General features: G+C 43.1%; 1 protein-coding gene across 8 annotated transcripts in view; it reads right to left on the bottom strand.

Moving 5' to 3' along the window:
* REEP1 (receptor accessory protein 1) overlaps nt 1-26,146 on the bottom strand; it is a 136,887-nt gene that overhangs the window by 46,515 nt on the left and 64,226 nt on the right. For all 8 annotated transcript variants that reach the window (XM_059891517.1, XM_059891519.1, XM_059891518.1 and 5 more), the window contains 1 exon segment: nt 10,784-10,860. In XM_059891517.1, the coding sequence (XP_059747500.1) occupies nt 10,784-10,860 (77 nt within the window).

The raw sequence follows: 26,146 nt of genomic DNA, 5'->3' as shown, positions 1-26,146 counted from the left end.
GGAGATCTTCCCAACCCATGGATCAAGCCCAGGTCTCCTGTACTGCAGGCAGATTCTTTACTGTCTGAGCCACCAGGGAGGCCCAAGAATACTGGGGTGGGTAGACTATCCATTTTCTAGGGGAACTTACCAACCGAGGAATCATACCAGGGCCTCCTGCATTGCAGGCAGATTCTTTACCAACTGAGCCACCAGGGAAGCCCCTCTGCATGTCTTACCAAACTTAAATCCTGGGTACCATTCAAACATGATGCTATGAGGGAACATGATACTTGGGCAGGTTTGAGGCCTCAGAAAAGTAAACCCCTTCCAGGCCATCCTCGTGTAAGAGGGCAAACACAAACAGTAATTTCTAGCAAGACATTTCAGAGGTCTTTAACTCTCACATCACTCCAGACAGCAGCTCCACCCACCCCTTCTTTCCCCACCCTAGTCCACTGCCTTCTGCTCCTGGCAGGCCCTTCCTGAACATTCTCCTAGCAACTAAAGGACACTTTCATGTCAAGATCGTTTAATGCTTCACAGCCAGAAAAGAGAAGGAGCTGAAGGAACAGAGATGTGATCCTCTCATATTTGAACACTCTGGTGATTAACAATGGAGGAAATTTGGTCTTGAAAACAAGTATTTGTTAGCCCCAAGGGGAAAATGAGCCTGGCAAGCTCAGGCACCAATCCAAGTTACACAGATAATCCTAGGGGGAATCTGTCACACTGTGGCTCTTTTGTTTATTATGTAAGAGATGTGGGTTGTTTTTTTTTTTAATAGGTTGTGTGTCCACATAGTTTAAAAGATTCTAGAAGTCCAAAAGGGGACATAGCAGAGTCTCTTTCCCAAAAGCACAAAAGCATCATCAGTTTCCTGTAGATCCTTCCAGAAGTGGACTGGGGCTAAGATATACAATCATGTGGGTATGTAGGACACCTGCAATGCTCCCTACACTCACTCAGTGGTATTCTCTGCTTCCCTTCACACCACACCTTGCTTTCCCCACCACACATCCAATTAACAGGACACTCCGGTGGCTTCAGCAATAACGTGAACCGTGAACTTCCAGATGTTCAAGCCGGTTTTAGAGAAGGCAGAAGAACCAGAGATCAAATTGCCAACATCTGTTGGATCATTGAAAAAGCAAGAGAGTTTCAGAACAACATCTACTTCTGCTTTATTGACTATGCCAAAGCCTTTGACTGTGTGGATCACAATAAACTGTGGAAAATTCTGAAAGAGATGGGAATACCAGACCACCTGACCTGCCTCTTGAGAAACCTGTATGCAGGTCAGGAAGCAACAGTTAAAACTGGACATGGAACAACAGACTGGTTCCAAATAGGAAAAGGGGTATGTCAAGGCTGTATATTGTCACCCTGCTTATTTAACTTATATGCAGAGTACATCATGAGAAATGCTGGGCTGGAAGAAGCACAAGCTGGGATCCAGATTGCCAGGAGAAATATCAATAACCTCAGATATGCAGATGACACCACCCTTAAGGCAGAAAGTAAAGAAGAACTAAAAAGCCTCTTGATGAAAGTGAAAGAGGAGAGTGAAAAAGTTGGCTTAAAGCTCAACATTCAGAAAACGAAGATCATGGCATCCGGTCCCATCACTTCATGGCAAATAGACGGGGAAACAGTGAAAACAGTGGCTGACTTTATTTTGGGGGGCTCCAAAATCACTGTGGATGGTGCCTGCAGCCATGAAATTAAAAGACGCTTGCTTCTTGGAAGGAAAGTTATGATCAACCTAGACAGCGTATTAAAAAGCAGAGACATTACTTTGTCAACAAAGGTCTGTCTAGTCAAGCCTATGGTTTTTCCAGTGGTCATGTATGGATGTGAGAGTTAGACTATAAAGAAAGCTGAGCACCAAAGAATCAATGCTTTTGAAGTGTGGTGTTGGAGAAGACTCTTGAAAGGTCCTTGGACTGTAAGGAGATCCAACCAGTCCATCCTAAAGGAAATCAGTCCTGGGTGTTCATTGAAAGGACTGATGTTGAAGCTGAAACTCCAATACTTTGGCCACCTGATGTGAAGAGCTGACTCATTTGAAAAGACCCTGATGCTGGGAAAGATTGAGGGCAGGAGGAGAAAGGGACGACAGAGGATGAGATGGTTGGGTGGCATCACCGACTCAATGATCATGGGTTTAGTTGGACTCCAGGAGTTGGTAATGGACAGGCAGGCCTGGCATGCTGTGGTTCACGGGGTCACAAGGAGTTGGAAACAACTGAGTGATTGAACTGAACTGAACTGGAGATTTTCTCATACCATTTCATGGAGAGTGGTTTCTCTCTCTCTCTTTTTTTGGCTGCTCCATGTGACTTGCAGGATCTTAGTTCCCTAGTCAAGGATTGAACCTGGGCCCAGGGCAGTGAAAGCACTGAGTCCTAACCACTGGACCACCAGGGAATTCCCCAGGCCTTACCCTTCTTAATGGCTATATAGGGGGCATGAGCATCTACCCAGACCCCCACGGATGGATATTTACAAAGGTCACAACCTTTAGCTACTACAACAGAACTGCCATGAATCTCTTGGAGTATGCTTCTTTATGTCCTGATGATAATGTACCTTTAAGAAATGCTCAGAAGTGAAATTTTTGCAGGTATCTGATTTATAGGTAGAAGCTGCGCTTTTGTGCAAGCACGAGTACAAGAGCCTGGTTCTCCCCAGCCTCATGCTCACAGTGAAGGACAGTGTAAGAGCTTACCCTAGGTTATGAGGATTGGCGGGGCAGGGGGTTGGTGGGGAGGATGGGCATTAGATCCTGAGCAGTTCTTCTGAGCTGCTGGAGCCCCTGTATTCTCTGGTCAGCCTGCTGCTAAGCCTCCTTGTTCTTCAAGATCTTTCCTGTGTACCCCATCCACATTAACATGACTTTTTAAAAAAAATTTATTTTTAGTTGCACTGGGTCTTCATTGCTGTGTTAGTCGTTCAGTCATATCTGACTATTTGTGACCTCATGGGCTGTAGCCCACCAGGCTCCTCTGTCCATGAGGATTCTCCAGGCAAGAATACTGGAGTGGGTTTCCATTTCTTTCTCCAGGTTCATTGCTGTACATAAGCTTTTTATAGTTGTGGTGAGCAGGTGCTACTCTTAGCAATCACTTCATTTTCTTTCAATTTTTTTCCTCAAGCTTTTTTCCTGCCCCCCTTTCTATTCAAAGACAACTTCTGGCTTACTGAGTGATTCACTCAGTTGGGAAAATTCAACTGAAAAGCTATGAGGTAAGGGGCCCATGCTAAGCAGTTCAGGGAAACCAAAGCTAGGGTAGAAACATCCTCCCCCTTAGTGGTTTGTCATTTAGCAAGACCAACAGGTAACCCCATAATGTACCATGAGTAATGGAACAATATCTCAGTGTGGCTCAAGGGCTTTGCTTCTCTCTGAATCATCATCCATTGCTCACAAACATACACCTCTCAGTTCTTACTATGTACCTGGCCAAAGGTCCATATAGTCAAAGCTATGGTTTTTCCAGTAGTCATGTATGGATGTGAGGGTTGGACCATAAAGAATGCTGAGCACCGAAGAATTGATGCTTTCGAATTGTGGTGCTGGAGAAGACTCTTGAGAGTCCCTTGGACAGCAAGGAGATCAAACCAGTCAATCCTAAAGGAAATCAACCCTGAATATTCATTGGAAGGATTGATGCTGAAGCTGAAGCTCCAGTATTTTGGTCACCTGATGCAAAAAGCCGACTCATTGGAAAAGACCCTGATGCTGGTAAAGATTGAAGAAAGGAAGAGAAGGGGGGAACAGAGGATGAGATGGTTGAATGGCAGCACTGACTCAATGGACACGAGTTTGAGCAAACTCTGGGAGATGGTGAAGAACAGGGAAACCTGGCGTGCTGCAAACCACAGAGTCAAGGGAGTCGGACACAATTTAGTTACTGGACAACAACAACATTCTATGTGGATAAGCCCTTGAATTGCCCTGACCTTAAAAATTAGGATGTATTTGAGAAGAAAAGGCTGGATGAACCCATAATATCCAAGTCATTTGTACAGCACTCAGGTGCAATTCTATGCTTTCAACACAATACCGTCAAGGGGTATTGAGCACTCAAGGGGGTAAGAGTTTCCTTTTTTTTTTTTTTTCAGTCATGCTGGGTGGCCTGCCGAATCTCAGTTCAGCAACCAGGGATTGAACCAAAGCCTCAACAGTGAAAGCTCTGTGCCCTAACCACTGGATTGCCAGGGAATTTCTAAGAGATTTCAAAGAGGGTTTGGCAAGTGATGAAACTGTCAAATATACAAGCAATTAATGTGTACAGAAAATTTCCAGAAGAAAACACAACTGACTTTGATCATGCTAACCTCTGGGGAGAGAGCCAAAGGCCTGGGGGAAGAGGGACTTACTTTTTAGTGTATTGTTTCAGTTTTATTTTGCCATGTGCATGTAGTATTATATACGTTTTTAAAAATTAAATGAAATAATCTACACAAATTGTGAAACAAACCACCATCCTATCTCTTCTGGGACCATACACAGCTGCTGTTTTCATCAAGATAGAAAGCTTTTAAAAGTTACCTATGAAGAGAGAACTGTGCTAAGGGTGAGGTGGAGAGAGCAGGGTGGGGATGGATGCATGAAGAATGAGAGGAAAAGTATAGACATGAGGGGTGATTTCCAGTCCAGGAAGTGAACAGAAGTGAAAGATGCTTCTAGGAAGCCAGAAGGTGTAGAACTACCTCTCTACTTCTTTAATTATAAAAAGAACTTAGAGCTGCTGAATTGGGATCCATTCCCTGGAAGGGAAAGAGGCTCTGTCTGTCTAATAGGCCTGTTCTGGGTCCAACCCCAGGGTTAAAGAGAGGATGGAGAGGGAGGACTATCCCAGAAGGAGACCAGGATCTGTGACACCTGGAGCTTGCCAGGAAAAGACAGAGCAGGCTGAGGGCATGTCCAGACTGCAAGCTGAGACAGGCACAGGTGGTAGTGGTTTAGTTGCTCTTCCCTGCAAAAGTGGAGCCCAAGGTGCCAGGAGACAGGCAAGACACCCTCACTTTCCACCCACAAACTGCCTGGACAGTGTGAGCTCAGGGGGACCAAGGAGGGACCAGATGATGCCTCTACATGGGTCAGGAAGAGAGGGGTGTTCTGCTCACACTGCACACACACTCCAAATACACTAGCTATCAGATGCCTTCCTGTGATAGGCAGCATTTTTGATCCTATGAACTTCCTCCCCATGTTACCCACCAATATGTTACCTCACATGGCATAAGGGATTCTACACATGTAATTAAGGTAATTAATCTTCTGACTTTAAGTTACAGAGACTGGGACTTTCCTGATGGTCCAGTGGTTAAGAATGTGCCTTCCAATGCAAGGGATGCAGGTTCAATCCCTGGTCGGGAGACTAAACCTGTGCACTACAACTATGGAGCCCACACGCCACAGTGAAGAGTCAGCATAGCCAAAAAAAAAGAAAACTGAACATGTGAAAATTTCAAAGTTCAAGTCAATGCATTTGGTACATGTATTGCAAGTGCTCTTAATAGATAATCATGAATTTTTTTTTAAGATGGGGAGGTTATATTGAATTATTGGGGTGGGCTTAATCTAATAGCATGATACCTTAAACAATAAGGCAGAGACCATTCTCTGGCTGGTAACAGAAGAGGACAGAAATGACATGCCATTGTTGGCTTGAAGATGACAGGATGTCACATGTCAAGGAAGTGGGGACCTCAGTCCTACAGCCCCAAGGAATTGACTCTGCCAACAACCTGAACGAACCTGTAAGTGGAATCTCCCCAGAGCCTCCAGATAAGAGCCTGGGATGACCCACGCCCAGGTTTTGGTCTTGTGAGCTTCCCATCAGAGGACTCAGTTGACTCTACTTGAACTTCTAACTCTCAGAAACTGCGAAGTAATAAATTTGTAGTGTTTAAGGATGCTAAAGTTTTAGTAATCTATTATGGCAGCAATAGAAAAGTAATACACCTCCCCCAAATCAAAATTAAATCAACCCCAGAGGCAGTTGTTGACACTTGGGTTGCCATGCCCTCCTCCAGGGCATCTTCCTGACCCAGGGATTGAACCTGAGTCTCTTTATGTCTCCTGCACTGGCAGGCAGATTCTCTACCACTAGTGCCACCTGGGAAGTCTACTTATTAGGCATGAGACTAAAATTCCAGGACCATGGGTTAAACATATCCCAGCTATTAGGGAGCAGCACATCCATCATTAGGTAGGATTTCCACCCAGCAAAGTGGTTGAAATGCCAGGACCCCCAGGAAAGAGCTCATGAGACTAATGTTCTTCCCCACAGTGTTCATAATAAAGGATGAGAGGAGAGCAGGAGGCCACCAGTGCCAGCCAAAAGGAGGGCATTACAACAGAAGACTAGACCACAAGAAGTGCTGGCCATGCTCTCTTTTTTTTTAATTGGAGGACAATTGCTTTACAATGTTGCGTTAGCTTCTGCTGTACAACATTGCAAATCAGTCGTAACTATATATTTATATCCCTTCTCTTGGGCCTCCCTTCCTGCCCTCATTCCACCCCTCTGGTTCATCACAGAGTACCAGGCTGGGCTCCCTGTGTTATTAACGTATTAGCACCTTCCCACTTGGAGGAGGCAACGGCACCCCACTCCAGTACTCTTGCCTGGAAAATCCCATGGACGGAGGAGCCTGGTAGGCTGCAGTCCATGGGGTTGCGAAGAGTCCGACATGACTGAGCGACTTCACTTTGACTTTTCACTTTCATGCATTGGAGAAGGAAATGGCAACCCACTCCAGTGTTCTTGCCTGGAGAGTCCCAGGGACAGGGGAGTCTGGTGGGCTGCCGTCTATGGGGTCTCACAGAGTCGGACACAACTGAAGCAACTTAGCAGTAGCAGCAGCAGCAGCAGCACCTTCCCACTAGCTATCTACTTTACATATGATAGTGTACATATGCCAGTGCTACTCTCTGAGTTCATCCACCCTCTCGTTCCCCCACTGTGTCCACATCTGTGTCTCCACATCCGTGTCTCCATACCTTCCCTGCAATTAGGTTCATCAATACCATCTTTCTAGATTCAGTATATACGCTTTAATATACTATATTTGTTTTTCTCTTTCTGACTTACTTCACTCTGTATAAAAGGCTCTAGGTTTATCCACCTCACTAGAAGGTACTCAAATTCATTTCTTTTTATGGCTGAGTAGTATTCCATTATATATATACCACAACTTCTTTATCCATTCATCTGTCGATGGACATCTCGGTTGTTTCCATATCCTGGCTACTGTAAATAGTGCTGCAATGAACACGGGGGTAACATGTGTCTTTTTGAATTGTGGTTTTCTCAGAGTATATGCCCAGTAATGGGACTGCTGGGTCATATGGTGGCTATGATCCTTAATGGATTACACAGTCCTCACTAGGTCCAGCCTATTCTCCTCATCTCCACGGGACAGACAGGAGCCTCCCCACTGAAGCTCTGATCAAAATGGGGTTTGCCTCTTAGTGGCAGCCCGTGGGGCCTGGGGAAGGAAAAAAAAAATGGCTCAGCAGAGTTCTGTCTCCATTCTTAGAGACTCAGCCCATCTCTGGTCTGCTGTTTACCTGGGCACAGAACAGGACAGGATAGCACAAGCATATTAAATTAGGTAATCCAGATTCCTTCCTTCCAGCTTGAGGTCATAATAGCTGAGACATCTATCTCTCCCAGTGGAGATGAAAGCCAGGCTCCTTCAGGGGAAAAACGACATACACACCGAGCCAAGACAGGATTCAGTGAAGTAGTGTTCAGAGAAGTGGACGTCTTTGACCCAGGACACCCCAGAGGATAAGTCCAGACGAATCCTTTTTAGGATGAGAACTTTTTCTCCAAAATGGAAATATCCTTATTATTTTTTTCTGATGATATTTGATCATGGTAAAACATTCATAAAACACAGCAAATGTGAAACTGACCTCATGATCCCAAATTGCAGAAATAACCCTAGTTAAGTGATGAGTATTTTCCACACTATTTTTAGTATATATTCACATGTGCACAAACTCAGACACTTCAGATATAAACAGGACACTATATATTATTCACAACCTCATTTAGCTAAGACACAATATATCAGTACAAACATGTAGCTTATGATTTTCACTTGGTTCACCACTATAACTGTACTGGTCATAAAAGAAAAAGAGCTGTCTATCAAAAGGGAATAGATTAAATAAATTACAGTTCATCTATACCATGAAATTCTATGTGGCCTTTAAAAAAAGTAGGTAGATCTGTTTATGCTTACATGAAAGTATTTAAAAAAATAAATTTAAAAAACAAAGTAAGAACTATTAGGTATACTATAGCTGTTGTTCAGTCACCCAATCATGTCCAGCTCTTCGAGACCCCATGAACTGCAGCACGCCAGGTCTCCTTGTCCCTCACCATCTCCCAGAGTTTGCTCAAGTTTATGTAAATTGCATCGATGATGTCATCCAGCCATCTCATCCTCTGATGCCCTCTTCTCCCTCTGCTCTCAATCTTTCCCAGCATCAGGGACTTTTTCAATAAGCATCTGTTCATATCAGATGTGGAGAAGGCAATGGCACCCCACTCCAGTACTCTTGCCTGGAAAATCCCATGGACAGAGGAGCCTGGTGGGCCGAAGTCCATGGGGTCGCTGAGTTGGACACGACTGAGCGACTTCACTTTCACTTTTCACTTTTATGCACTGGAGAAGGAAATGACAACCCACTCCAGTGTTCTTGCCTGGAGAATCCCAGGGATGGGGGAGCCTGGTGAGCTGCCGTCTATGGGGTCGCACAGAGTCGGACATGACTGAAGCGACTTAGCAGCAGCAGCATATCAGATGACCAAAATACTGGAGCTTCAGCTTCAGCATCAGTCTGTCCAGTGAATAGTCAGGGTGAATATCCAGTGAATCTCCCTTAACATTGACTGGTTTGATCTTGCTGTCCAAGGAACTTTCAGGGGTCTTCTCCAGCACCACAGTTTGAAGGCATCAATTCTTTGGCGTTCTGCCTTCTTTACAGTTCAACTCTCACAACCACACATGACCCCTGGGAAGACCATAGCCTTGTTGGCAGAGTAATGTCTCTGCTTTTCAACACACTGTCTAGGTTTGTCATCGTTTTCCTGCCAAGAAGCAATCATCTTCTGATTTCATGGCTGCAGTCACCATCTGCAGTGGTTTTGGAGCCCAAGGAGAGGGAATCGGTCACTACTTCCACCTTTCCCCCTTCTACTTGCCATACAGTAATGGGGCCAGACGCCATGATCTTAGTTTTTTTGATATTTAGTCTTAAGCCAGCTCTTTCACTCTCCTCCTTCATCCTCATCAAGGGGCTCTTTAGTTCCTCTTCACTTTCTGCCATTAGAGTGTTATCATCCGCATATCTGAGGTTGTTGATGTTTCTCCTGCCTATCTTGATTCCAGCTTGTAACTCATCCAGTCTAGCATTTCTCATGATGTGCTCAGTGTATACGTTAAACAAACAGGATGCCAATAGACAGCCCTGTTGTACTCCTTTCTCGATCTTGAACCAATCACTTGTTCCAGACAGGGTTCTAACTGTTGCTTCTTGACCCGCATACAGATTTCTCAGGAGACAGGTAAGATGGTCTGGTATTCCCATCTCTCTAAGAGCTTTCCACAGTTTGTCATGATCCACAGAGTGAAAGGCTTTAGCATAGTCAATGAAACAGAGATAGATGTTTTTCTGAAATTCCCTTGCTTTCTCTATAATCCAATGAATGTTGGCAGTTTGATCTCTAGCTCCTCTTCCTTTTCTAAACCCAGTTTAGACATCTGGGAGTTCTTGGTTTGCATAATGCTGAAGCATACAGTGCTGTATGTTGTGCTTAGTCGCTCAGTCATGTTCAACTCTTTGTGCCCCCCACTGACTGTAGCCCACCAGGCTCCTCTGTCCATGGGATTCTGCCAGCAAGAGTACTGGAGTGGGTTCCCATGCCCTCCTCCAGGGGATCTTCCCAACTCAGGGATCAAACCCAGGTCTCCTGCATTGCAGGCAGCCTCTTTATTGTCTGAGCTACCAGGGAAGTCCAAAGCATTTGGTACATCCTTAAAAAAAGGAAAAGTATGTGTATATGTGTGTACCCCTGAATATTCATTGGAAGGACTTTTGCTGAAGCTCCAATATTCTGGCTACCTGATGTGAAGAGCCAATTCATTGGAAAAGACCCTGATGCTGGGAAAGACTGAAGGCAAAAGTAGAAGGGGATGGCAGAGGATGAGATGGTTAGATGGCATTATCAACACAGTGAACATGAATTTGAGTAAACTTCAAGAGATAGTGGAGGACAGAGGAACCAAGCGTGCTATAGTCTGTGGAGTCGCAAAGAATCAGACACAACTTAGCAAGTGAACAACAAAAAAGGTGTGTGTACATATACACATGCACACATTTTTAAAAATTGTATACAACTGTGAAAAGCAGTAATGGTGAGAGTGAATGGTGTTGGGGGGAAATTTAGTTTTATTGCACACTTGTGTGTATTGTTTCTTATTTTCCTTTTAATTTTTTTAACATATGAATGCTTCTTTACCAACTCCATTAATTGAAGAATTTTGTTTATCTTGCTCATCATTATAAGAACAATACCTGCTCTGATAAGGGCATTCAATAAATATTTACTTGAAGAACAACTTTAGAAGAAGTTGATTTGAAATGTTCCAGTGAATATCCTTGCACCTGCTTCTCTGCTGATAAGGTTTAAGACTGTGGTCAGACCTTTTCCATCTCTCCCTTGAGACTAGGCAACTTACCTGGAAAAGTCCCAATTCCTGGAGTACTTACCAACAAAGGAAGATGTCGGTGAATGTCTCTGCTGTGGTGAATAGTGCAAATATAATCCAGTACATCATCCATTTGACCTGTTGAAAGAGAAAGCAATAAAGCTAGCAGAAAAGGTCAAGGATGAACGGTTGCCAGCTTCAAGAGAACAGGCTCCAACAGCAGATGTTGAGATGGGTCCAGGCAGCCTGGCCTACCACTGGTCACCCCTTCTCCTATTCTTCCCCAGGTTGGTCCCGTTCCACTCCAGACCCTGGGGATGCAAGCAAATAGGCCATTTCCACAACTGACCCAGGCTCGAGCTCAAAGTAGACTTTAGGTGGCCTTCACTGGCCCTCAGGTGAGCCACTGAGACCTGAAGACCAGCAGTGACTCAGGATTCAGTCAGGTCATTTTGCCAGGACTAATACCAGGTGAATAAAGTTTCCAAACTTCCACAGAGACACACTCTGGGATGAACTTTAACCTGGCCATATTCTCTGAGATAGAATAACGGTAATCCTCACTGATCACTTAAAAACACTTCTGAGGACTTCCCTGGTGGTCCAGTGGTTAGGACTCAGAGCTTCCACTGCAGGGGGCACGGGTTTGATCCCTGGTCAGGAACTAAGATTCCACATGCTGAGGTACAGCAAAACAAGCAAACAAAAACCTCTTTCATGTGGGAAAGCCCTCACAGAAACGATCTTTTCTTTTGTCTCCCCCATGTCACCATCCTTTTCCATTTCTACTGTTTCTCTTCCCTAGTTGAAGCTTTGGTTTCCCCCTCCCCGCCTGCCCCCGCTCTCTTTAACTACTGTAAGAGTCTCTTAACTGCTTTCCTGCCCCTTGACTTTCCTCTTACCAATCCATCTTGCAAACTATCCCCACACTAATCTCCCACAAAGCATGAACTCATCCTACTAACCTTTCATTTAAAATCTTCTAGCCTGCAGAATAAAGTCCAAAGTCCTGCTTAGTCTGCTCCTCCTGTTTTTAGAAATGGTGGGGTAGTTTGTATTGGACTAATCCTCTTGCCAATAATGATAATAAACTCAGAACAAAATATTTTATTTTATTCTATGTATCTTTGGCCACACCATGTGGCGTATGGGAAATCTTAGTTCCCTGACCAGAGATTGAACCCACACCTTCAGCATCAAAAGCACAGAATCCTAACCACTCGGCTACCAGGGAATTTTCTAAACAAAATATTTTACAGTAACTGTCTGAAGGCTAGAAAAGCTATCAAAAGCTGGCAGAAACTGGAAAGGATCCAACTTTTGAAATGTGGGGACCACACCAGAGTAAATCCACGTGGATGCAGCTAAAGAAACCACCTGGTCAGCAAATCATGGGGCAGACAGAACTCCAGAAGAAACCCATAGCCGAATTTGCCTGAGGAAGTGGAAAATAGAGTTTGAGATGGTCAAAGATGCTGGAAATTGAAAAGGAAAAATCCTCAGTAAGAGGGAAGCACAAGTCATAAACCAAACTCACACATAAATTCCTTTCAATTTCTTAGCTGGCTTCTGAATTGTACAGAATCAGCCACCTTGGTAATATTCCAAGGTGGCTGAGTAAAATACAGCTAGGAAGTGGAGAGTCGAGCAGAGATTCAGTTTCTGCCCACTACAGGAGAAATAGAGTTTGGAGTTCAAGTTTTGCCTAATTAGAGAAGGTTGGTAAACATTTGGGAATTTCCAGGGGAACATCTAAAAGGTCATACTTCAGGAATAAAAATTACAACCTAGGACTTAAGAGATTAGCTCTAGGACTAAGAGTAAAACTGAAATACACCTGCCCCCCCAAAATGTAAAACTTAACTACCACAAGATCAAGATGATCTGTTAGAAGTTAACTGCCTGCTAGAATAAAAATTAACCTTCTTCGCAAGAAGACAACACAGATCTGGAGTTCCTATGATGAAGTATACATAAAAACTCCAACAAACAAAAAAGATGTGTGTGTGTGTGTGTGTGTGTGTGTGTATGAAGAAACAGGAAAATTTGCTCCATGGTTAAGAGAAAAACTAGTCAATAGAAACAGATCCATATTTGACTTAAATGTTACAATTAGCAAAGACTTTAAAAAGTATAAATGTATATTGAGACAACTAAATATTCACACGTAAAAGAATGAAGATGGACTTCTACCTCACACCATATACAAAAAAGTGAACTCAAAATGGATCAGAGACCTAAATGTAATAACCTTACAAGAAAACACAGGAGTAAATTTTTGCAGCCTTGGGTTAAAAAATGTTTTCTTAGATGTGACACCAAAAACACAAGCAACAAAAAAAGAAAATAGATATATTAGACCTTATAAAAATTTTGAATTTTTGTACTTCAAAAGATATCATCAAGAAAGTGAAAATACAACCCACAAAATGGGGAAAATATTTGCAAATCAGTATCTGACAAAGTATTTGTATTGAAATAATAAAGAATTTATATAGTACAACAATAAAAAGATCAAACCCAGGTCTCCTGCACTGCAGGCAGATTCTTTACCAACTGAGCTACTAGGGAAGCCCCAATAAAAAGACAAATAACCCAATTTAAAGTGTGTCAAGGGCCCATATCTTTTAGAAAATGAATCAGTAATCAATAAACCCAATACCCATTTATGATAAAAGACCTGAATAGCCAATATGATACTGAAGAAGAGAAACAAAGTCAGAGAACTGACACTGTCTAATTTTAAGACTTACTATAAAGCTACAATAACCAGGAGAGTGTGGTATTAGTGAAATAACAGATAAATATATCAAATAGACTAGACAAATGGAATAGACAGCCTCCAAACAGACTGCACAAACTGATCCTTGACAAAGGAGCAAAGGCAATTTGATGGAGAAATGATAGTTTTTTCAATAAGTGGTGTTGGGAACAATTGGATATTTACATTCAAAAAACAAATAGATGTAGGCACTGATCTTACATCTTGCACAAAAATTAAGTAAAACTATAAAATTTCTAGACGATAATACAAGAGAAAACCTAGTTGATCTGGAATTTAGTAATTCGTCTTTTAACACACCACCATGACCCATGGAAGAAAAAAATGATAAGCCAGACTTCATTAAAATGAAAAATTTCTGCTCTGCAAAAGATATTGTTAAGAGAATGAAAAGACAAGCCACAGACTGGGAGAAAATATTTGCAATACATATATCTGAAAAGGGACTTGTATCCAAAATATTCAAAGAATACTTAAAACTCAACAACAACAAAAATAACAACCCAATATCTGAACATATATCTCACCAAAGAAGATATACAGCAGCTTACTAACAGATATTTTGTTATAGATTTTTTTTTATCACCACTTAACAAGACACTTATCCTAGGAGGAAAAGGATGGGTTCAGTATTTTTTTTTTAAGTATAAATATGTTTTAAAAAATCTATAGGAAAAGGTAGATATAATAAGTGAAGAGATGGGAGATTTCAAGAAAAAGAAGGAAAATCTTTAAAAAGAACTAAATGACATCCTAGAACTGAAAAACAAAACATCTGAAAAAAATGTTAATTATTGAATGGAATTTATAGCAGTTTGGTCACAACAAGAGATCTGTGAACTTGAAGGCAAGACAACAGAATCAACCAGGCTGAAGCCTAGATTAGGGGGTGGGCTGGGGGATGAAGAGTCTCAATACCTGAGGAACACGCATCAAGCAGTCAAATACACATGGGATAGGAATTTGAGAGAAGAGAAAAAAGAGAATTGGATAGAAAAATTATTTGAAGAAATACTGCCTAAAGTTTTCCAAAATTTGACCAACATATCAAACCCACAAAACCCAGTGAATTGAAGCAAGATAAATATGAAGAAAACCACATCTAGCCACATTATAGTAAAACTGCTAAAAAACAAAGAGAAAATCTTAAGTGAGGAGGAAAAAAGACATTACATACAGGAGAATGACAGTAAGAATTACAGTTGACTTTTTATCAGAAACAACAAATACCAGAAGAAAATAAATAACATCTTTAAAGTGCCACACACACACACACAAAATACTGCCAACCTATAATTCTATACCCAGCAAAAATATCTCAAAAAACTGGAGGCAGTTCTGGTGAATCTCACTGCCTTTGTGACTCTGAAACATGTGGCCAAGTAGATCAATTAGAGGCCTTCTCTATTTAGAAAAACAGAATAAACCCTTGGGAACAAGGCTGGCTTAGTCCATCAAAAGAAACTTATTTCTGACACTATATACTACCAAGGTTATCTGCAGCAGAACAGGCTCCTTAGCAGGAAGCGAACAATCTTATCTAGTTGTAAACTCTCTGGTATACTGGGGCCCAGGATCTAAGAATTCCCAACACTGGTATCCATATACACTGCAAGGAGCCTGAATTCCCTCTCTTGAAGTTTTTTCTTTTCAGTGTTCAAACCATGTTCCAGGGACTTCCCTGGAGGTCCAGTAGTTAAGATGCTGCACTTCAGAGAATACTGGCCTAAGTGGGTTTTTGGGAAGATGGGATTAGATAGCTTACAAGGCAAGAAATGCTCCCCAAGAGAAGGATGGCTAGGTATACACGGGAGGGAAGGGACCTGCTGAAGTCAGGGCATGAGCGACTGATAGTTATGGAACCACTCACATTAACAAGAAATTAAAAAAAATAAGAAAGCCAAATTAGGGAGAAGAAGCTGAGCTCCATGAGGCTGAGGACAATCTGAGGGTTTTGGAGGACATCTAAGAAAAATGCCCAATGGGCCTCTAGAGAGGCAAAAGTAAATCTCAGAATGGAGATTGGGGCTGAAGACTGAAGACAAAGATGAGGAAGCCATGGCAGAGAGGAGGCTGGAAGGGATAGCCTGAAGAATTTTCCATCATGTACTCCTTCACCTTAAAATACTTTCATGCAGAAAGAAGGATCTGAGAATGACTCACTGAGCCTAACAAGGTAAATGAAATACTGGTGACTCAGACATGGAAACCAAAAATAAATATCTGGAAATGGTCTCCTGACCATTCCTCAGAGAAACCAAATGGAAGCTGTTTTTCCAAGATTTGAAATAGAACTTGCCATGATAGAGGGATTCTACCCCAAACTCCCTGCAAGGTGAGTGGGAGAGTGGATAGGCTGGCACCCAGAATAGAGACAGGAAGATATTGTTGACTTGTGACATTATCATCAGGGGCAACTCGAGTGGACAGTTGACAGCACAACTGGGAACTCCCTCTGGACTGGTCAAGCACAGGAATGAGGAGACAGGAGAGAAGAGATGACCCTAGATCACAAAAGGGTGGGAAGTAGATCTTGGTGACCTTCCATGAGTCACAGAATGGGCTGAGACCCCAGGACCCATCAGATCCTGCCCCCAGGGCTCTTAGGAGCCTGTGAAAGGCCTCTTCCATGAACTCTGGAGGCAGCAGGCTCAGTCAACTCTTAGCCTCACCTCACCTTTGGACCCTCCCCCACATCAGTCACACTAATATTTCTTAAGCCTCTCACACTCCCTTCTGCATCTGAGCTCTGTTTCAGTCTCACAGGGAACCCTCTCTGACAAATGACTGAGGAAGGAAATATATGAGCCTGGTTGACAGATGAGTTGGCATCATCTGCTGGTACAAGTTCACAGGGGACAACTATAGTCAGAGGTGGCTGGGAGAGAGTAGGGAGGGAAATTCCCTGTAGGCAGAACTTTGAGCAGTGCTCTCAGTCCAGAAGGAGAATTGTCCTGAGGTAAGGCATTTATAAGAGTCGGACACGACTGAGCGACTTCACTTTCACTTTTCACTTTCATGCACTGGAGAAGGAAATGGCAACCCACTCCAGTGTTCTTGCCTGGAGAATCCCAGGGACGGGGGAGCCTGGTGGGCTGCTGTCTATGGGGTTGTACAGAGTAGGACACGACTGAAGCGACTTAGCAGCAGCAGCATGTATATTAACCATATTTTCATATTTTCTGTATTCTTTTTTTTAGATTTTTCTTGATGCGGATCATTTTTAAAGTCTTTACTGAATTTGTTACAATATTGTTTCTGTTTTATGATTGCAAGGTTTTTTGGCCACAAGGCATGTGGGATCTTAGCTCTCCAACCAGGAACTGAACTTGCATTCCCTTTCATGCAATGAACTTGCATTGGAAGAAGTCTTATCCACTGGACCACCAGGGAAGTCCCATTTTCTGTGTTCTTGATGTTGGGGTCTTGCTGACTGGAGAGACTGCCTCTCCTATGATTAGCTAATTCATAGAGATAGCAAATTTCTTATCCCAGAGCACATATGCAAACTGAGCGATCTGGGGTCCATACTACAAACCACCTCCTTTATGGAGCTCTCACAGGTTGAGCTAATATTTCCCAGCCCTAGTCATCTGGGGCCAACTGCCAGATAACTGGAGGCAGATCCCATACCCCAGAGTCTGCTGAAATTATTCAAACTAGCCAGTCGTAAGGTTGCTCACTCTGCTTTGCCTTGAATTCCCCACAGAAACTGTAATAAAGGTCAATGCCCATGTTTTCCCCTTGCTCTCCCTCTAACTCCTAACTGACCCTGGTGCTTCTTCAGTGGCCCTGCATGATGTGCTGAACCTCCTACTTCCAAGGAACTGTGAGTAAAAACTTCTTCCTCTATGAGTCATTTCTGTGTCTGCATGCCTTACCATAGCTGATTAAAATGAATCTGGGATACATTTTAAAACACCACATAAGAATTTGGATAGATGATGAGGTACTTGGAAGGGACAAGACTGAGAATTTGGTGTTGAGGTGGTTTTGAAATTACGTGGATGGGTCCATACTGCTGCTGCTGCTAAGTCGCTTCAGTCGTGTCCAACTCTGTGCAACCCCATAGACGGCAGCCCACCAGGCTCCCCTGTCCCTGGGATTCTCCAGGCAAGAACACTGGAGTGGGTTGCCATTTCCTTCTCCAATGCAGGAAAGTGAAAAGTGAAAGTGAAGTCGCTCAGTCGTGTCTGACTCTTCGCAACCCCATGGACTGCAGCCTACCAGGCTCCTCCGTCCATGGAATTTTCCAGGAAAGAGTACTGGAGTGGGGTGCCATCGCCTTCTCCGGGATGGGTCCATAGAATGCAGATATTTGTGGCTCATGCTAATGCTCACCAGAAGGTCCCAATGGCAGAGGAGGCTCTTGGTAATCAGGTGGATGAGATGACCAACTCTGTAGATGTCTGTGAGCCTTTTACTTCAGGCATGATATTGCTTGATCAGTGGGCTCATGTAGCAGTGGCCATGTGGACAGAGGAAACACACTGGCTCAGAAATGTGCATTTCTCTCACCAAGGATGACCTGGCCATGACCACTGCTCAGACACCAAGTTGCCAACAGCAGTGACTAAGCATCTCTAGGATGGTACCATAATTCAAGGCACCAGCCAGCCTCCTGGGAGCAGGCCATCATACCAAGCCCCTTCCTTATAGAAAGGGGAGCACAGAGTCTTTCTGGAATATTCATTCATTGGGCATGTGGGCTTGCTTTCCCCACTGCCATGTTTCTGGCATCCACACAACAAACTGTGGACCCCATTGAGTATCCTTCTCATTTTGATATATTCCACCCAACAATCCCATGAGAGGAGCTTGGCAGGCTGCAATCCATGGTGTCATAAAGAGTCAAACACGACTGTGTGCACACACACACCCAACACTGCCTCTGACCAAAGGCTCTCTTTTACAGCCAAAGAAATGCAACAATAGGCTGATGTCTCGGCGAATCTCTGATCTAATCATGTATCCCAATGCCCAGAAGCAGCTGGCCTTATACAATGCTGCAAGAGCTTAGGAGAGTGCCAGAAAAGAACCAGATGGGAATTAGCATTCTGGGAAGTTGCTATGCTCTCCTAGACAATGCAGTTTCCTCTCTGAACTAGTGACCAACACATGGTACTGCATCTTAGCCAGAATCTAAAGGTTCAGGAACCAAGGAAATGAGGGTGGTGTTTCTTAGGATTAGGCCTAATGCTAGCTCCCTGCAATTCGAAGTGTGGTTCATGAGACTGCAACATTGGAATCCCCAAGGAGTTTGTTAGAAATGTAGAATCAGCTTGTTAGAAGTGTAGCATCTCAGATCCCACTCCAGAGCTAATGGATCAGTTCTACATTTTAATAAAACTCTCTGCTTATTCATATGCATGTTAAAGTTTGAGAATCACTGGTCTAACCCACTCACAACACTTCAGTTCTCATTCTCAAACTTCTGAGCTCTGGTCTTTAATAATTTTAGTGCTTGAAGGATGGATGCTTTCACCAGGGATATAAAATGGTTCTGATGAAGTGGAAGCAGAGACTAGAAGGTCACCTGGCCATTTCAAGGCCACCATGTCATTAGGAAACAGATAATAAAGGGCTTATGGACTGCAAGAAGATCCAACCAGTCCATCCTAAAGGAAATCAGTCCTGAATATTCATTGGAAGGACTGATGCTGAAGCTGAAACTCCAGTACTTTGGCCACCTGATGCAAAGAGCTGACTCATTTGAAAAGACTCTGATGCTGGTCTTTTCAAGATTGAAGGTGAGAGGAGAAGGGGATGACCGAGGATGAGATGGTTGGATGGCATCACTGACTCAATGGACATGAGTTTGAGTACACGCCAGGAGTTGGTGTTGGACAGGGAGGCCTGGCATGCTGCAGTCCATGGGGTCGCAAAGAGTCAGACACAACTGAGTGACTGAACTGAACTGAACTGGGCTTTTGTAGGGTAACTGATACTGCTTATGAAGGGGAACTAGAGTTGCTATTACACATGTGGTGGGAAGGAGGTTGGATGGAGGTTAAGAATCCTTTAGGGCAGCCATCCCCAACCTTTTTGGCACCAGGGACCAATTTCAATTTCGTGGAAGACAATTTTTCCATGGATGGGGGTTGGCGGGTGGTTTCAGGATGGTTCAAGTGCAGTAGGGTTTGTGCTTTTATGATGATCTAAAGCCACTGTTGATCTGATAGGAGGTGGAGCTCAGGCGATAATGTGCGAGATGGGGAGCAGCCATAAATACAAATGAAGCTTCACTTGCTTGCCTACTGCCCACTTCCTGCTGTGTGGCCTGGTTCCTAACAGGTCATGAATACAGGCTTGTGGCCTGGGGGTTGGGAACCTCTGCTCTAGTGGATCTGCAAGCATTGCTTTGTTCAGAGGGAAAAGTCAACGGATCATTACTACAACCCTCCAGAGCAAGACCACTAAGGCCTCAGATTCCCCAGGAATGAAGATTTAGGTCACAACCTTGGAGAAGAAAAAAGGGCTTCCCTGGTGGCTCAGATGGTAAAGAATCTGTCTGCAATGCAGGAGACCTGAGTTCAATCCCTGGGTTGGGAAGATGCCCTGGCAAAAGAAATGGCAACCCACTCCAGGATTCTTGCCTGAGAAATCCCATGGACAGAGAAGCCTGGCAGGCTACTGTCCATGTGGTTGCAAAGAGTCCAACACAACTGAGCCACTAACACTAACACTTGGAGATGAAACCACACTCACTAAAGTTGAAGGCACAGGGAGCATGGACTAGATGGTGGAAAAGGGAAGTAATAGGAAAAGCTGTGAAAGACTTCGGAATGGGTGTCCTGTGGACTGCTAGGTGCTAGCCAGAGCAGCCAGCCTCCTGATTTATTTTAACTCTGCAGGTGTCTTTGGAGAAGGCAATGGCAACCCACTACAGTACTCTTGCCTGGAAAATCCCATGGACAGAGGAGCCTGGTAGGCTGCAGTCCATGGGGTCTCGAAGAGTCAGACATGACTGAGCGACTTCCCTTTCACTTTTCACTTTCATGCATTGGAGAAGGAAATGGCAACCCACTCCAGTGCTCTTGCCTGGAGAATCCCAGGGATGGCAGAACCTGGTGGGCTGCCGTCTATGGGGTCGCACAGAGTCGGACACGACTGAAGTGACTTAGCAGCAGGTGTCTTGTTTTACAATATCTTTGAGTTATTTTACAACTTTGTGAGTTGTTGAAAACTGATTGCAATGCAGATAATTTAGTCTATAGAGGTGAACAATAATTTTGTCCAATGGAGATACAACTGCGTCCAATGATCACATTTCCCAAGAAATCAGTTTAATATCTATTAACAAACATTTCATCATACCTCATTTCTTACATATATATCTGTTCTTTGGAGTCTCCTTTGGACTGATTTCTTTTTTAACACCTTATTAGTCCCCACATTACTCAGTGAGTTAAGTAAAATTTTCAACATTTGTTAATTTTATATTTGTATAAGAATCATGATTTCACACCTTTTTAAATTCAGTCAGTTCAGTTGCTCAGTCATGTCTGACTCTTTGCGACCCCAGGGACTGCAGCACGCCAGGCCTCCCTGTCCATTACCAACTCCCAGAGTTTACTCAAACTCATGTCCATTGAGTTGGTGATGCCATCCAACCATCTCATCCTCTGTCGTCCCCTTTTCCTCCCACCTGCAATCTTTCCCAGGATCAGGGTCTTTTCAGATGAGTCAGTTCTTTGCATCAGGTGGCCAAAGTATTGGAGTTTTAGCTTCAGCATCAGTCCTTCCAATGAACATTCACGACTGATTTCCTTTAGGATGGACTGGTTGAATCTCCTTGCAGTCCAAAGGACTCTCAGGAGTCTTCTCCAACACACAGTTCAAAGGCATCAATTCTTCTGCGCTCAGCTTTCTTTATAGTCCAACTCTCACATCCATACATGACTACTGGAAAAACCATAGCTTTGACTAGATGAACCTTTGTTGGCAAAGTAATGTCTTTGCTTTTTAATATGCTGTCTATGTTGGTCATAACTTTTCTTCCAAGGAGTAAGCATCTTTTAATTTAATGGCTGCAGTCACCATCTGCAGTGATTTTGGAGCCCCCCTAAATAAAGTCTGTCACTGTTTCACCATTTCCCTATCTTTTTGCCATGAAGTGATGGGACTGGATGCTATGATCTTGGTTTTTTGAAAGCTGAGTTTTAAGCCAACTTTTTCACTCTCCTCTTTCACTTTCTTCAAGAGGCTCTTTAGTTCTCTGCTTTCTGCCATTAAGGGTGGTGTCACCTACATATTTGAGGTTATTGATATTTCTCCTGGCAATCTTGATTCCAGCTTGTGCTTCATCCAGCCCAGTATTTCTCATGATGTACTCTGTGTATAAGTTAAATGAGCAGGGTGACAATAAACAGCCTTGATGTACTCCTTTCCCAACTTGGAATCAGTCTGTTGTTCCATGTCCAGTTCTAACTGTTGCTTCCTGACCTGCATACAGATTTCTCAAGAGGCAAGTCAGGTGGTCTGGTATTCCCATCTCTTTCAGAATTTTCCAGAGTTTGTTGTGATCCACACAGTCAAAGGCTTTGGCATAGTCAATAAAGCGGAAGCAGATGTTTTTCTGGAACTCTCTTGCTTTTTCGATGATCCAGCGGATGTTGGCAATTTGATCTCTGGTTTCTCTGCCTTTTCTAAATCCAGCTTGAACATCTGGAAGCTCATGGTTCACATACTGTTGAAGCTTGGCTTGGAGAATTCTGAGCATTACTTTACTAGCATGTGAGATGAGTGCAATTGTGTGGTACTTTGAGCATTCTTTGGCACTGCCTTTCTTTGGGATTGGACTGAAGACTTAAATTTTTCCAGTCCTATGACCACTGCTGAGTTTTCCAAATTTGCTGGCATATGAACAAAGACATACATACCAAGCATGAACTCATGACCACTGACTTAAATAAGGGGTCTAGCTTCTATTCATATTTCTTTCTTTCTGTGTCATGTATAGATTTAAATATTTTAACTAATTTTATTTTTATTTATTCTCCTTCTCCCCTTAACATAGTACATGGGCTCTGCCAGTGATGGTTCACTTGACAGTTTAATTTTTAGAGTGTTTATTATTAAGGTTAAATCCTGTCAGGGCCAGAAGAAGAGAGGACTTTGCCAGAGATATGCATCTGGAGCTGGACTCAAATGAAGAAATTTGGATTTGGCAAGAAGATGGTATAGAATTCTTATTGGAAGAATTTGTTTTGTTTTGGGGTGAAGCAGAAAAAAATAGCTTTGTTGCTTTGCGAGGCAAAGGGGGATACAGTGGGACTGTGCCTCTCAAAACTGTGTGTCCCAACCTGGAAAGAATTGGCGAGGAGTTTTATTCTTGCCTCAAGTGGTCTCCTGATCTTCTCTGAAGAATACTTCATCAAGGGTGTTCCATCTTCCATTTGTTCTGAAAGGATTTTTAAAAAGCCAAAACCTAGGTAAAGGAGTGGATGCAGATGTTGTGCAGCCCAAGAAATAACTATAATATAGATCACTATATATTTTCATATATATAATACACAGGCATATCTCCTTTTATTGTTTACTTTTTAAATGCACTTTGCAGACATTGAGTTTTTTCACAAATTGAAAATTTGTGGTTAAGCAGATATACTGGCACCATTTTTCCAACAGCATTATTTTTGAATAAGGGTGTATATAGTTTCTTAGAGAAGGGAATGGAGAAGGGAATGGCAAACCACTTCAGTATTCTTGCCTTGAGAACCCCATGAACGGTATGAAAAGGCAAAATGATAGGATACTGAAAGAGGAACTCCCCAGGTCAGTAGGTGCCCAATATGCTACTGGAGATCACTGGAGAAATAACTCCAGAAAGAATGAAGGGATGGAGCCAAAGCAAAAAGAACACCCAGCTGTGGATGTGACTGGTGATAGAAGCAAGGTCCAAGGCTGTAAAGAGCAATATTGCATAGGAACCTGGAATGTCAGGTCCATGAATCAAGGCAAATTGGAAGTGATCAAACAAGAGATGGCAAGAGTCAATGTTGACATTCTAGGAATCAGCAAAGTGAAATGGACTGGAATGGGTGAATTTAACTCAGATGACCATTATATCTACTACTGCGGGCAGGAATCCCTCAGAAGAAATGGAGTGGCCATCATGGTCAACAACAGAGTCTGAAATGCAGTACTTGGATGCAATCTCAAAAATGACAGAATGATCTCTGTTCGTTTCCAAGGCAAACCATTCAATATCACAGTAATCCAAGTCTATGCCCCAACCAGTAACTCTGAAGAAGCTGAAGTTGAACGGTTCTATGAAGACCTACAAGACCTTTTAGAACTAACACCCAAAAAAGATGTCCTTTTCATTATAGGGGACTGGAATGCAAAAGTAGGAAGTCAAGAAACACCTGGAGTAACAGGCAAATTTGGCCTTGGAATATGGAATGAAGCAGGGCAAAGACTAATAGAGTTTTGACAAGAAAATGCACTGGTCATAACAAACACCCTCTTCCAACAACACAAGAGAGGACTCTATACATGGACATTGCCAGATGGTCAACACCAAAATCAAATTGATTATATTCTTTGCAGCCAAAGATGGAGAAGCTCTATACAGTCAGCAAAAACAAGACCAGGAGCTGACTGTGGCTCAGACCATGAACTCCTTATTGCCAAATTCAGACTGAAATTGAAGAAAGTAGGGAAAACCACTAGACCATTCAGGTATGACCTAAATCAAATCCCTTATGATTATACAGTGGAAGTGAGAAATAGATTTAAGGGCCTAGATCTGATAGATAGAGTGCCTGATGAACTATGGAGTGAGGTCCGTGACATTGTACAGGAGACAGGGATCAAAACCATCCCCATGGAAAAGAAATGCAAAAAAGCAAAATGGCTGTCTGGGGAGGCCTTACAAATAGCTGTGAAAAGAAGAGAAGTGAAAAGCAAAGGAGAAAAGGAAAGATATAAACATCTGAATGCAGAGTCCCAAAGAATAGCAAGAAGAGATAAGAAAGTCTTCTTCAGTGATCAATGCAAAGAAATAGAGGAAAACAACAGAATGGGAAAGACTAGAGATCTCTTCAAGAAAATCAGAGATAAGGACAAAAATGGTATGGACCTAACAGAAGCAGAAGATATTAAGAAGAGATGGCAAGAATACACAGAAGAACTGTACAAAAAAGATCTTCATGACCCAGATAATCATGATGGTGTGATTACTGACCTAGAGCCAGACATCCTGGAATGTGAAGTCAAGTGGGCCTTAGAAAGCATCACTACGAACAAAGCTAGTGGAGGTGATGGAATTCCAGTTGAGCTATTCCAAATCCTGAAAGATGATGCTGTGAAAGTACTGCACTCAATATGCCAGCAAATTTGGAAAACTCAGCAGTGGCCACAGGACTGGAAAAGGTCAGTTTTCATTCCAATCCCAAAGAAAGGCAATGCCAAAGAATGCTCAAACTACCACACAGTTGCACTCATCTCACATGCTAGTAAAGTAATGCTCAAAATTCTCCAAGTCAGGCTTCAGCAATATGTGAACCGTGAACTTCCTGATGTTCAAGCTGGTTTTAGAAAAGGCAGAGGAACCAGAGATCAAATTGCCGACATCTGCTGGATCATGGAAAAAGCAAGAGAGTTCCAGAAAGACATCTATTTCTGCTTTATTGACTATGCCAAAGCCTTTGACTGTGTGGATCACAATAAACTCTGGAAAATTCTGAAAGAGATAGGAATACCGGACCACCTGATCTGCCTCTTGAGAAATTTGTATGCAGGTCAGGAAGCAACAGTTAGAACTGGACATGGAACAACAGACTGGTTCCAAATAGGAACAGGAGTACGTCAAGGCTGTATATTGTCACCCTGTTTATTTAACTTATATGCAGAGTACATCATGAGAAACACTGGACTGGAAGAAACACAAGCTGGAATCAAGATTGCCGGGAGAAATATCAATAACCTCAGATATGCAGATGACACCACCCTTATGGCAGAAAGTGAAGAGGAACTCAAAAGCTTCTTTGATGAAAGTGAAGTGGAAAGTGAAAAAGTTGGCTTAAAGCTCAACATTCAGAAAACGAAGATCATGGCATCCGGTCCCATCACTTCATGGGAAATAGATGGGGAAACAGTGGAAACAGTGTCAGACTTTATTTTTCTGGGCTCCAAAATCACTACAGATGGTGACTGCAGCCATGAAATTAAAAGACGCTTACTCTTTGGAAGGAAAGCTATGACCAACCTAGATAGCATATTCAAAAGCAGAGACATTACTTTGCCAACAAAGGTCCGTCTAGTCAAGGCTATGGTTTTTCCTGTGGTCATGTATGGATGTGAGAGTTGGACTGTGAAGAAGGCTGAGCACCGAAGACTTGATGCTTTTGAAGTGTGGTGTTGGAGAAGACTCTTGAGAGTCCCTTGGACTGCCAGGAGATCCAACCAGTCCATTCTAAAGGAGATCAGCCCTGGGATTTCTTTGGAAGGAATGATGCTAAAGCGGAAACTCCAGTACTTTGGCCACCTCATGCGAAGAGTTGACTCATTGGAAAAGACTCTGATGCTGGGAGGGATTGGGGACAAGAGGAGAAGGGGACGACAGAGGATGAGATGGCTGGATGGTATCACGGACTCGATGGATGTGAGTCTGAGTGAACTCCGGGAGTTGGTGAT

The sequence above is a fragment of the Bos taurus genome, chromosome 11 (assembly GCF_002263795.3).
Source record: "Bos taurus isolate L1 Dominette 01449 registration number 42190680 breed Hereford chromosome 11, ARS-UCD2.0, whole genome shotgun sequence".
Classification (NCBI taxonomy): Eukaryota; Metazoa; Chordata; class Mammalia; order Artiodactyla; family Bovidae; genus Bos; species Bos taurus.
This window is presented reverse-complemented; position numbering and strand designations above follow the sequence as displayed.